The 14,480-nt window shown below is 37.8% G+C and overlaps 1 protein-coding gene across 4 annotated transcripts in view; it reads right to left on the bottom strand.

Moving 5' to 3' along the window:
• Positions 1–3,589: 3,589 nt before the first annotated feature.
• Positions 3,590–14,480, bottom strand: part of Mcoln3 (mucolipin TRP cation channel 3) — a 61,376-nt gene continuing 50,485 nt past the window's right edge. For all 4 annotated transcript variants that reach the window (XM_063257498.1, XM_063257491.1, XM_063257489.1 and 1 more), the window contains 4 exons: positions 11,431–11,532; positions 11,210–11,332; positions 10,294–10,500; positions 3,590–8,621 (listed from right to left, as the gene is read on the bottom strand). In XM_063257498.1, the coding sequence (XP_063113568.1) occupies positions 8,487–8,621; positions 10,294–10,500; positions 11,210–11,332; positions 11,431–11,532 (567 nt within the window). In that variant the 3' untranslated portion in view covers positions 3,590–8,486. The remainder of the gene's footprint in view (positions 8,622–10,293; positions 10,501–11,209; positions 11,333–11,430; positions 11,533–14,480) is intronic.

Genomic DNA, 14,480 nt, shown 5'->3' with positions numbered 1-14,480 from the left:
CTGTCCTTATCTTTATGTATGCTGAAATTGAACATAAGAGACTAGACTAATATCACTCTGAATAGTGAATAATAGTATTGCTAGATTTTATATCATAATGCTACAGAATTAGCATTGGGTATTTTAGTGTCTCTTCTTCTTCAGAGTATCTGTTTATTACATTGTGCATTATATAATCTGTTCCTGTAAACTGTATAGAAATTCTCCCCATGTGTGAATCTCTACATGTATATCTATACTTTCTGTATTATAGGAAAAAATAGATCAAAACAACACAACAAAACAAATTCCTAAAAAAAGCATGAAATGAAAAAGACATATAAAACCACAATATTAGGTGATCTACAGTAGTTACTATGCTTTTTCTTGTTATTTTCAATAGAATTGTCCACATCATCAGACATAATACAATTGAACATAGCATTACATAGCTATTTTAATAAAAACACAACTTTGGAGACATTGTAGGACTTCAAAAGCAGTTAATAATCAAACCAGAATGGGTATCTTATTACATCTTGTCATCTTCAGAGTAGTTGCCTCTACTGTAAGACTTTATACTATCAAGCATACCAAATTCAAATAAAATCAGTCAAGGCAAACAGCAGCCTAACAAACCAGCTTCAAATAAGATCAGTCATAGTAAGACAATGTAAGTAATACAGGGCTTCAGTTTAAGTTAATAGGAAATTAAGGATAGTTATTGTGGTATAGTCTGCTATTTTTGGAATAGCTGTCTGTTCCCTCAAATCTAGTATGAGTAGACAGACTGTAACAAAATAAAATCAAACTAAACAGAGCGATAATATTACTGTGGCTTTTAAATTTTGATACACTATTAACAATGTCCTCTGCCTTCCTTTTTTAGCAGTTCCTCACCTTTCCCTTTCTCAGGATGCTTTGTACGTTTTGGGTCCCTTTAGTTTTTAGAATAGGGGTCAACCCATTATCTATCTGAGTGTTGCTGAACCTTTTTACCCCTGAGCTTGATCTTGAGCTGTATTCCTTTACTTACTAAAGCCACAAGGTTTTCTTTCCTTCTAGCTGTGTAGTTCTACACTGCACAAAAGTATCATGACTTTCCAACCTATCTGCAGCTGCTGGACAAGTTGTGCCTATTTCTCTCTGGTTCCCTGTCACATAGAGCATCATTTTCTCATCTTTGACTTTCAGTGTATTAACCCTCTTTCAGGTTGAGTTTATTTCATATTCAGAGCATTTCGATGGAAACTGCCTCCTAATCTACTCTGCCTGTGTTTCTTTTTGTTAGTGTATTAAGGCTATCTGTATTAGAGATTATAGCCAACCTTCTCTGCCTCATCTCTGCTATTCTATTTTTCTGCTATTATTTGTCCACTTTTCTCCTTCATTCCACTGTTTGCTCGTTCATTGAGGCCTCTCTGCCACTGTTCCTTGGAATCCTGGTATTTTTTTCTCTCTTTCTTTAGAATGTCTGTCAGTATTTTTTGTAGGATTGGATTGGTGGCCATGAACTCCCACAGTTGCTCCTTGTCTTGGAAACATCTTATTTCTCCATTAATTTTGAGAGACAGTTTTTCAGGGTACAGCATAGCCTAATATAGAGTGCAATAAATCTTTTTTCCCTTACTTTTCAAACTTGACTTAGCTATTAATGAACCTTTTATTCTTATGAATTTTAGAATTTTTTTGAGTTTCAAACAGCACAGCTTGATGTTTACTGTTGACTGAATTTATGGACTGCACTGAATAGTACTGCACCTTTATTGTATTGTACTGTTGTCTTTATCCATAAAAACATCATCTCTGCAATTATTCAGATCTTCTTTTCTGTCTATAATAGAGTTTTCTCTAGGACATTTTCTCTATAGACATTTCTCTAGGAAGGTCTTGTGTTTTCTATACCTGAGAATAATTGCTGGGTAGTTTCTAATTTTTTTCTGTTGTGAATGTTATTTCATTTTGATTATATTTTCTAGATGATTACCAATGATTATTATACCCAGTGACTTCATTGACTCTTTTAATTAAGTTTTGAGAATTTGTAGATTCAATTAGGCTTGCTATGTAGATATGACATCAGCAAATAATGAGTGTGATGGTAGTTGGAGCCAGCTGATTATGGACTGATACCTCCACAAACTGTGAGCTAAATAAACTTTCCTTCATTCTTTTGGAGTGTTGCGTATTTTGTCACAGGAACAAAAGAAATGTAACTAAGAGAATGACTTTTATCTTTTTCTCATCTAATCCATACACTTGTGCATTTGCATTATTAATTTAATTTGGAAATGGTGTGCTGAGACAAGATGATTAAAACTCAGTATGTGTTAGATTTTAAATTTTCATTAAAATAAAAGAAGAACATGGTACTTGAATTGCTTAAAGGCAATATAGCATCCATAAAACCCAAGTCTATTGAAAATGATTTTAACAGAAAACACAAATCCTAAAATATCAGAGTTGACAGTTACAAACCCACTAATTTGAGGTTTCTGTCTTGATAAAACGCTTTCTTTATTGACTCATAGAAGGCCAGTCTGAATCCTGACCCTCATGGACAATTTTTTACTTGTGACCTCAAGAAAGGGAGCCACCTGTTCCTGGTACAGAGGAAGGGGCCAGGAACCAGATATAGTCCCTGGGCCCATGCTCCCAGGACTAGAGTGCTTTAATGATCTCCTAGGCATCTCTCAAACAAATCAAGTTAACAACCAAGATTAATTGTCAATAGGCACTGTTTTAGTCATCTTCTCATCACTGGGAAAAAAATATCTAACACCCACAATTTAAAAGCGGAGAGATTTACATTGACTCAGTTTCAGCCCACACTGGCTGGCTCCAAGGCTAAAATAGCATGGTAGAAGGGCCTGGTGGAGGAAAAGGTGTTCAACCCATGGAAGCCAGGAAGCAAAGAGAAGGAGAGAGAGGAGGAGCCAGGGAATTAGACACACCCATCCTGGTCAGGAGCCCATGCTCCATTCACTTCCCACACATGAGCATTTTGGGGGACATTTTAGATCTAAACTATAACAGGCACTATTACTAAAAAGTAGGACTGCGAATTATCTGGAACTCCTGCCACATGAAGGAAACTTACCCGAGAACCAAGAAATGTGAAGGTGTCAAGTTATTGGCTCTAATTTTATGGGAAGAAACATAGTGAGTTCAAAGCAAAGCGAAACTCTAGGACCAATGGTGGCTTAGTGGTTTCGTGTGTCCCCTGAAGTATTACTGTTAATTGGAAAAGCTCAGTATTACTGTTATCTGGAAAATGAGGAGTAACAAAAAAGGCTTAGCAAATAGTAAGCATGATTTTAAAATTTATATTGCGTCCTTAATTCTAAAAATGAAAAAATTTCTAAAAATCTTAAAAACTGATTCCCCAAAATACTCATCTAGAAGTTTTAATTTTTCAGTTTTTCAGGGCTACCAGTACTGTATAAATAGCTTATATTTCTTATAAAATTCACACCTGAATTTCAATACTTGAAATCACTATTATGGGCGTAACTATGATTAAGTGATAAGATTTCAGTGTCTCAAGTTGATCTTCATTAAGCTCTTAAGACAAAACCAGAAATTTAAAAATCAGTTTCCTTAAAAAGAATTTGCTTTGAGAAAAATTTTATTGATATCATTAAATTACGTTCCATTTGAATAAACAATACCAAAACAAATACATTGTAAAACTGCTGTAATTTACAATCAGTGGATTACAAGAAGGACACTTTTCTCATTGATCTTTAATTTTGAACATAATTGTCCAAACTACCTTTTGCACTACACCAAGGCAAGGTGTAGATGCACAATCAAGATTCCAGAAATTCAGCATAAGAATAAAATATTTAAGAAACAGCTAGAGAAAAGAAACATATAACCTATAAAGGAAAGTCCATCAGAATAACATCACACTTCTCAACACAAACCCTCAACTCAAGGCGACCTTGGAGTGAAGTATTTCAAGCCCTGAAGGAAAACAATCTTCAACCAAGATTGATATGCCCCACAAAACTAACTTGCACATTGATGGAGAAACAAGGTACTTCCATGATAAAGAACAACTGAAGAAATTTATGACCACCAAACCAGCTCTACAAAATGCTCTGAAGGACAAATTAGAAAGAGATAAAGAAGACCACAAACACATGACCACAAATAGAAAGAAGCCACCAATCAGGACAAACAAACAAGAGAAAAGCAGAGAACAAAAAACAGGAAAACAACATGAAGAAGAAAAGCCAACACATATTAGTTATAGCCACCAATGTGGATTATCTGTATTTTGATTGGTCTCAACTCACCAAACAAAAGAAATAGAATGGCAGAGTAGATCAAGAAACAAGATCCAACAATAGACTGCATTCAAGAAACACATTTTAAAAAAAAATAAATTCACAGACTAAAAGTCAAAGAGTGGAAAAACAATTTTCCTTGCCACATGAACTCAGAAAAAAAGCAGTGGTAACAATTCTATTTGCAGACAACGTAAACTTTAAGCCAAAAGAGACAAAGAAGGTCACTACATATTTATTCAGTGAACACTCCAAGAAAAAATAACAATCATAAATATTTATGCACCAAAAACAGGTTCACCCAACTACATAAAACAAATACTAACAGATCTAAAAAACCAAACAAGCACTAACACAGTTGTAGTGGGGAACCTTAACACCCTACCCTCACAAATAGCTACAGCAACTAGACAAGGAAAGAAAGAATTAGAATTAGAATTAGAATTATTAGAATTAAACCAAGCCTGTGAACAAAGGGACTTGGTAGATGTCTACAGAGTGTTCCATTCCAAAATATCAGAAATATACATTCTTCTCAGCACATGGAACATTCTCCAAAATAAACCATATATTACCTGACTAAACATGGGTAAGTAAGTGAGAGGAACTGAAATCATCTTATGCCTACTATCTGTCCACAGTGTAATGAAACTGGAAATCAACAATAAAGTAAATCACAAAAACTACATTAAAATGTGGAAACTAAACAATACCCTTTGAACAAGTCAATGAAGAAATTAAAGATGAAATTAAACAGTATATACAATTAAATAATGCCTGTACAACATACCAAAAATTATGGGATACAATGAAAGTAGAACTACCAGGAAAATTTATAGCAATGAATTCACACATTGAGAAAACAGAAAAAACTGAAATAACCTAATGTTGAACCTCAAGCCTCTAGAAAAACAAGTCAAAATCAAACCCAGAGCTTATTTGAGGGAGGAAATTATAAAGAGCAGAAATTAATGCAATAGTGACTAATAAAACAATACAAGGAATCAATGAATTGAAAAATTGGTTCTTTGAAAGAATAAATAAAATTGATAAACCATTAGCCAACCTCATCAAAATGAGAAAAGAAAAAACACAAATTCAAGCGATTAGGAATTAAAAGGGGAAAATGACAACAGAGCCCACAGAAATCCAGGCGATCATCAATAACTACTATGAAAACCTATATTCTAATCAGACAGAAAATAGAAGAAATGGACAGATTCTTAGACACAGCTGAGTTTCCAAAAAACTAAAAGATATAAAAATTCTACATAGCTTGATATCAGACAATGAAGTTGAAAAGGTAATTAAAATTTATCAACAAAGAAAAGCCCAGGCCCTGATGAATTCACTTTAAAATCAGAAACAAGACAAGAATATTCATTATCACCACTCTTATTCAATACAGTTCTGGAAACATTAGCCAGAGCAATTAGACAAGAGAAGAAAATAAAAGGAATAAAGACAGGAAAGTAAGAAGTTAAATTATCATTATTTGCAAATGATATGATGCTCTACATAAAGAACCCAAAAACTCCACAAAAAAAACTTGTAGATTTAATATCCAAATTCAGTAGTGTACGGTGATATAAAGTCAACACTCAAAAATCAATACCATTTTTGTACACAAGCAACAAGTTCACAGAAAGAGAAATTAGGGAAAGCACACCCTTTACAACAGCATCTTAAAAAACTCAAAATACTTAGGAATCAATCTAACACAGGATATAAAAGATCTGTACAGTATCCTTTAAAAAAGAGATCAAAATGGGTATCAGAAAATGGAAAGATATTCCTTTCCCTTGGATAGGAAGAACCAACATAGTCAAAATGGCCATACTCCCAAAACTGCTATACAGCTTTGATGTAATCTCAATCAAAATACCATTAGCATACCTCACGGATCTAGAGAAAACATTCCTAAAGTTCATTTGGAACCCGAAGAGACCTAGGATAGCAAAGGCAATTCTAGGCAACAAAGACAGTCAGGGGGCACCACAATCCCAGACCTGAAATTATACTACAAAGCTACTGTGACAAAATCAGATTGTATCGGCAAAAAAAAAAAAAAAAAAAAAAAAAAAAAAAAAAAAAAACCCAAAACACTGGCCTGAGGATCAGTGGAATAAAACAGAAGATGCAGAGGCAATCCCAAACACACTCAGCCACCTTATATTTGACAAAGGAACCAAACATGTTTACTGGAAGAAAGATGGACTCTTTAATAAATGGTGCTGGAAAAATTGGGTTTCCACATACTGAATACTAAAACTAGACTCATTTCTATTACCATGCACTAAACTAAAGTCAAAATGGATCAAAGATTTAAATATTGAAATGGAAGCACTAAATTTACTGGAAGAGAAAATAAGTAGAAATCTCAAAGACGTAGGTGTAGGCAAAGACTTCATGAACAAAACCAAGACTGTTAGAAAAGAATCAACAAATGGGATTTCACCTTATTAAAAAGGCTTTTTACAACAAAAATAAATCACTAACAGAGTGAAAAGACAACCCACAGAGTGGGAAAAAATTATATCCAGTTATCCTTCAGATAATTATATCCAGTTATCTAGAATATAAAACGAATTGAAAAATTCAGACCCCAAATTAAAGATACAATCCAAAAATGGACATCAGAGAGGAATACACACTTCTCAGATGAAGAAATACAGCTGGAAAATAAATACATGAAAAAATGTTCAACATCATTTGTCATTCGAGAGATGTAAATTAAAACAATACTGAGATTCCATCTCACCCCAGAAAGAACAACTATCATCCAAAAAATCAACTGATAACAAATGCTAGAAGAGCTGTGGGAAAAATGAACCCTTCTCCACTACTGGTAGGAGTGTAGCCTAGTACAGCCAGACTGTGGAAGTCAGTGTGGAATTTCCTTTTAAAAGTAGGATTTGCGGTCCCACACAACCAGCCAGTCCCCTTCTGAGAATCCTCCCAGAAGAATTAAAAACATCATACCACAGTGATACGTGTTCACTCATGTTCACAGCAGCACTACTGAGTACTTCTCAGCCATAAAAAAGAATAAACTGGAGACTTACAGGAAAATGGATGCAATTTGAGACCACACTCATAAGTGGAATAAATCAGACCCCGTATGTATAAATACTATATTGTCTCACTAGTGTGAGAAACTAAACAAGTAAATAAGATCCAAAATATACAATAGCTATTGTGAACTGGGAAGGAACTGTTTAAAAGAAAAGACAAACTGTGATGGGGGAAAGGGAAAAAAACAAAGAGAAAAGGAAAAAATATATTTATACACAAGACAGTTAAGATAACTATATAGCTAGTTTCTCTTAATTTATTGAAAAGAAAGGTTTGTACTAATATTGTCAGATCCTGCCTGTATCTTGTCCTCTCACTACTGTGAAGACAATAATATGCAATGTATTAATTATTATAACTCTCTAACTTATTTGAAACTGTTTTTTTCTCTACAAAATTGAAAAATTTTTAAAAATAACATTTGCCTTGTTATGCGACCTCCCCCACAAAACCACAGTTTTTGTGCTTTGCCATAAGACTGAACGTGCAGGTGAAACACTAATGAGACAGTCATTGCTTGATTAGATATGCATTTGCTATGTGCCTTCTCTTTTATGTAGAGATAACCTTTCAGATCCATACTTTAACACTGACGGGGCAGAGACATTTAGAAATGAATATTAAAGTACTTTATCCCCACAGAAGTAAATGCAGGACTGAATGGCAGCTGTTCTTCAGAATCAAATAGTACACCATTACTTGGAGACCCTTGTTTCTTGCTCTGGCCTTTCAGAGAAGATCTTTAAATGCAATTAGAATGGGTATATGGTAACTATCCACATTCTTTCTGAAACATAACCAGATTATCCAAAATCACAGTCAGACCAGGACTGTTTCACTGAGAACAAAATCCACACAGCCAGAGTAAAGCAGAGCTCAGAGAACACATTCCAACAAACGACAGAGACAGGAAAGGATAATAATCCAGTATTTTCCCTCAATACAGTTAGTTACTATTTTACATCCAATGTAAAGCAGAAAATATGATTTCAAAATATAAACACAGTTCTTGGTGAGTTACAGAAAGCTCTAATTAGCTAAAACAACAGTATTTGAAGTCATTATAAAACCTCCATACAGGTTCCTCAACTCAGCTCCACTTTGCATATTCCTCTAGAGCGCAGGCCAACCTGATAACTACTTTTTACAACAGCAGAATAAAGACACTGGAGGGTCATCTTCTAATCTGTATTTTCCAGAACTAGGTAGATCTTTGCATTCTGATATAAATGCACGAAGTTCGCTCTCTGGAAAGCCATTTTGTTGGTAGTGCTGTGGAAAAGAATGAGAAAGCTCTTGTTAATAAGCCCCTTGAAAACAACTTTATTCCAAATTCAGAATGGATCATTTAGCAAGGGAGGGACTTTTTTTTCCAGAGGCACAATTTGGGGTTCCCAAGTATTTCCAGGAGATGCAGCCGTGGGGGTCACTCTTAGTTTTGGCTGAGGTAAAGCAGGCCTGGGACTGAGCAGCTCCACTTTTCCAGGTCTACTGAAGCCCTCGGTGGGGGGCAGTGGAGTCTGGATCTCTTTGGGGAGAACTGAGCCAACCATATCCTGAGTCTGAGAGCCTCTATCACCAGGCTGCCCTGGTGTATCATGACTTCCAGGCCAATGTAAATCAAGCTCCTTGGACGGAACCCAACTGATTGAGATTAATGAGCTATTTGGGGGCTGAGAATGAACATTCCTAGTTTTCCTTAAATGATCTCAGCAAAGTCTTGGACACTTTGGAGATGACCTAGGTCTCTGGACAGAGATCCGAATGCCACAGGCACATTTCCAACCTGCACAGTCACTACTCCAGGTAGACAGGTATGGTGAAGGACCTTATATGCATATCATACGAGGATCTGAAATCCCTAGGACAGGCCCTGACCATAAAAGATCAGAACTCACTTAGTTTGCCCATTTGGCAAGTGCCCTGAGCCCACAGAAAGAGATTAGGATCTGTAATGGGAGGCTCAGTCTTTTGTCACTATGAGTTACTCTTAGAGATCATGGAGGCTTCCACTGAATGGCATCTGGTTCCCTGTGTGCTGAGGTGAAGTCATGCCTTTGACCCACGAGGGGAGAGAAGCGGGTATTTACACCTGCATTCTTTCCCAGTCACACTGGGACCAGTGCATAGAACTGCCAAACAAGTACTGAAGAGAGTAAGGAGGAGGATCAGTCCCTAAAACATGCTTTGGTAAGAGTGAAGTGGCCGAAGCTTCATGAGCCAGGTATCCATCACCACAACTCCAACTCATGGCCTTCTTGTCATCCCTAGGATCAGTCACATGGCAAAATGTTTCATTATTCTTCTCATTCCCTGCATCTCCTGCAAATACTTGGGAATCCTAAACTGTGCCTCTTTCATTTGGGAAAAGTCCCCAGATGAAAGCCTCTATGCCAATAGTGCACTTAACAGTTTAAAATTAGTAGAAATTTAAACATAGAGATATTTATTCTGCCTTCCCATGTTTCAAGGGGCTCAAGTAGATAGCCTTTAAAAATCAGATCTCTGGCTATAAATGAAACATTAACCCCCCTGCTATTTTGGAGGTTGTGCCCTAAGATTAAACTTTGCAGAAAGTAGTATGTTCAGTTGTGACACATGCCAAATAAAGAGGTCAGTTTTTCTTTATGAAGATTGTACTCTTAAAGCTCTCCTCAAAGTTTTGGATTTTCACAGTGGCATCTATTTTATTCACCCCAAATCTATGTACATTTACACTTTTAATGAAATGTTAGAATGCTGATTTGATAAATCACCATTGCTTACAAGATTCAACATTCCAAAAACTGTTATTTCTCCTTCACTTCTGTTTCCCAGCCTCTAAAATTGAGGTCTTTCTCTATCCTGAATAAATCAACATTCCATCAGTTTCCTGCCTTGAATTACTAAATTGCACTATAAAATACAAACTCTAGAAGAATGCTGCTACTTAGAATAAACCTACCTTAATCGTTTCATATGTATCAGTGATCAATGCAATGAAAAGGCTTAAAATCATATATATAAAGAGGCTGATGAAGGTGTAGAGATAAATCCTGCTGAATAGCCAGACCAAGTAACTTTTTTGCTGCATTTTTGCAAATGTGGCAAACATATCATCACCATTTATCAAAGAAAAAAGGCACTCAGAGACCCTGTTCAGGGAACGGAACTGGAAAAAAAAATAGCAAAGTTCATTTTCTTCCGCATTCTTTCCCCTTAAAAACCTTTGTTCATGACATTAAAAATAGTGAAGCCACATATCCCAAATAAGCCTTTTCAAACAAATAACCTGGAGCAGCACAAGCCTCTGCTTTGCGATGTATGCACCATGCACAAGTTCACTCTCTTTTTTTCCTATGATAAGCAGCACTTTCTCAGTGCTCCTCTTAGGTGAAGCAGGCTGAATGCAGGCAAAAGGGACAGTTCTGTACTCGCAGTGACTAAGTCAAGCCTTCCCCTTCCCCTTTACGTTTATACAATGGGACCCTTGAAATGCTTCTCAAGAAACACCCAGGTCCCAAATCTGATGCTCAGACATCTCCTTTTAACATTCATTCCACGTATGCAAATGCATAATGTTTGAGATTATTGCTCTGGTAGCAAAATTTTTGAATACCCTATTCACTTATCCCTATACTACTTTTTAAAAATAAATTCACATTTTGAGAAAGCTTACCCATTTCCCTTATTCTAATACATTATAAACCAATCAAATTAATTAAACTTGTCAAATTAATTAAACCAATCAAATTAATTAAACATTTGACATATTAAGGATGAGTCACAAAATAAAATAAGCCTCTTTAAAAAAAAATAAAGAACCCATCAGCTCTAGTCTAAAGCTCAGTGAAAACAGGAAGAAAGTATTTCATCAGTACCTTATCGTGGTAAGGTCCCAGCACAATCCACCCACAGAAGCAATAGCCTAAATAAATCATAGCAGCACAGCAGCAGAACCTGATGACATTGGGCAACGCTGCCTGAAGGGTCAGAATGAGGAGCTGCAAAGTAAGAGAGGTCATCAAAATCTTTTTGCCCTTCATCCGAGGCAGTGCAGTAACTGAATAGCAACAGCCCAGAAATCCACGGAATTCCTTACATTGTACTTCTCGAAGAAACCCAGGTATCGGATGACTCCAAGCCACACCAGCATGGTCGATGTCCCAAGAAGTATGCTGCAGACATCGTAACTTGTGAGACTCTGAAATGGAAAGGAAAACAAAAATTAAACAGCAGAAAATCATTTGGGCAGGAAATACTTATTGGGTAGCTGTCAGTCAGGCACTATTTTAGGTGGCAAGGATCCATCAGTGAACACGCAAAACTCCCTGTCCTCAGGTAGCCTGCATTCTACCGAGGGTGCAGAGAGAAAGAAAAATAAATTTATAGTAAATAAAAATAAAAATAGCTGAGGGCAAGTGCACAGGAGAAAGGCAGGGGAGGGTATAAAGAATGGGTATGAGTTTAGGCTTGAGAGGGGAATTAGGGAAAAGTGCCATGTAAGCAGAGGTCTGAAAGGAATGAAGGAGCAGGTCAAGAAAAATCTAAGGGAAAACTAGTTTGCAGTCATGAAGACCATGTGGGGCAAAGGCCCCAGGGGTACAAGGCAGCCTGGCAAAAGAGTCAGTCTGGCTGGATTGAGCAATAAAAAGAATACAGAAACATAAAGGTCAGAGGCAGGTAGTACGGGACCTCATAGGTGCTGGGAAATTTTGTCTTTTCCCCAGAATAGGTTTGGAAGATTAAAAAGCACTGAATAGAGGTAGGCATGGCACTAATTCCAGAACACTGGGAGGCTGAGACAGGCGAATCACAAGTTCAAGCCCAATCTGGGCAACCTAGCAACTTAGTGAGGCCTTGTCTAAAATATAAAGGGTCAGGGATTGTAGCTCAGTGAAAAGGCCCAGGATTCAATCCCTACTACATAGAGGAAAAAGAAGAAAAAGGAGGAAGAGGGAGAGAAAAAGGAAGAAAGGAAGCTGAGCCCTGAATGGGAACAAGGGTGACCTGCCCAGATGCTGGCTGCTATGGTTGGGAGCAGATCACACAGGAGAAGAGAAGGAGCTACTTTCTTTAGGTAGGTGAGAACTGCTGAGGGCTTGGACGAGCTGGGCACAGTGGAACTGATGAGGTGATTTTTAAAGGCAGAGCAATAAGGTATCCTCTTGGATTAGATGTGCAAGACAGGATAGTGAGTAAGAGGAGTCAGATAAATCTACAGCTTTTGGCTTGAGCAACTGAAGAGAGTTGTTAGGAATTGAGGGAGATTCAAACTGTGGAGCTGGGGTGTTGTGTTTTGTTTTAATTATCTTGAATTTGAGAGGACAGGCAGACATCCAAGTGCTGATTGGCATAGACACTTGAATATTTGGGTCTGGAGTTGAGCGAAGAATTCCAAGCTGGAGATACAGATTTGGGACTCACTGATGATTAGAGTATCTGTTTGGAACAGGATGACATTACCACGGCCTTGACAGATGAGAAGCTGTCCAAGCACTACATCCTGAAGCATTACTGCTTCACAAATTGGCAAGGTAAGAGGGAACCAGGAAGGCACAACCTGCAGACCAGTGATTTGGAGGGAAACTGGGTAAGTAACAGCCCAGTGAAAAAGTGAGTCAAAATCACAGCCTGCTTGGGAGCATTAAAACCGCTGATGGGTTATGATGAGGATAACCGATTGAGTATTGAACTTAGCATGATGGCACAACAGCCTCATGGAGCCAGCATGAGGAAGAGTGAAGGAGGAGAATCACAACAAGATCAACTTTTTTGAGATCTTCTGCTATGAAAAGGGGAGCAGAGAATGGGGGGAGGAGCTGGAGAGAGAAATAAAGGCTGAGATTTTATCTCTGAGAGCAGAAAAATGTAGTAACAGGAACTGTCTCATAAAGAGTCAGAAAACTGATGATTCTGGAGAGGAGGAGAAGCCAGAGTGGCGCCCTTTGGTAGCAAGTTGGGGCAGCACCTGGCACATGAGCAGGACAGGTCTCGGACGGTGGTCTAAGGTATGCACAGTAACAAGATGAAATGATCTGTGGCACTGATGCTTCTAGGCAGATAAGTGAAGTGGGAATTAGTGGAGGTTCTGGGGGTTTTCTTCCTATTTTTCTCCTAAGATGGGAAGTAAAGTCATTCATTGGCTGAGAGTGAGAATGGGGAGCAGTGTTAGAAAAGAGATGAAATGATCATCTATGAAACAGGAAGGGTGAGTGATCCAGACAGAAGAATGAAAAGGGATTTGGACATCACTGAGGGCTCACTGAGGATAACGACAGTAGAGCTTGCTAAAAATAAATGTTTGATGCAAGTCACTCTACCTCCTTTCTCTTTGATCCCTAAAGTTGAATGACATCCTGTTGCCACATGAGGCAGCAGCTACTCAAAGTCAACCTAAACGCACCGTCTCCTTCCCAGACCCAGGCCTGAGCTGCCTTCCCCAGCTCTCTGCGCAGTTCAGTTTGAGCAGGGGGATGGGAACAGACATGAGAGCTGCCACTTCTGAGCCAAGGCCACAGGACAGGGGGAGCTTCCACTAGATGGTGCTTTCATTCTTCATAGGCCACAGGCTGCAACCTGCTGTGAGATGACCCAGGTCAGTCACACAGTCGGGGTGAGCTCTTAAGGGATGGTAGAGAAACAAACCGAGAGGAGCTTGGGTCCCTTAATGATTGCATGGAGCTGACAGGTGCTGACCTAGAAAACCCACCACGACTGTTTTCTAAGACACAGACAAGCTCCTTTCTTAGCTGAGCCACTGCATTAGAAGACCAAGCAAGATTATTTTGAACTATACTAGTTTTTTTTTTTTGTGGGAGGGGGGATTGATTTCTAGGTGAGGTCAATCTTAAATTAACCTATTAATGGGAAAGTAAGAAAATGGGAATATTCTCATTTTGAATGGATAGAAGAAACAAATGGAAGCCCTCACAAAATAGCACTTTGACCCCACTTTCCCCTCCAGCCCTTTTTTTGTTGAAGACTTTGACATGTCTTTTAACGTTTAACTCTTACCTTAATTAATTACCTTGGTGTATATATGAAGTTTTGTGTGTGTTAAAATTCATGGGCCCCATATAAGGGTATGGGCCCAGCAGGTTTAACATAGCGCATTTTTGCCAGGCACCCAAATGATCCTGACCCAGTGGT

Source organism: Cavia porcellus, unplaced genomic scaffold (genome assembly GCF_034190915.1).
Source record: "Cavia porcellus strain 051 isolate PalLab524CR breed Dunkin Hartley unplaced genomic scaffold, mCavPor4.1 scaffold_1, whole genome shotgun sequence".
NCBI lineage: Eukaryota > Metazoa > Chordata > Mammalia > Rodentia > Caviidae > Cavia > Cavia porcellus.
This window is presented reverse-complemented; position numbering and strand designations above follow the sequence as displayed.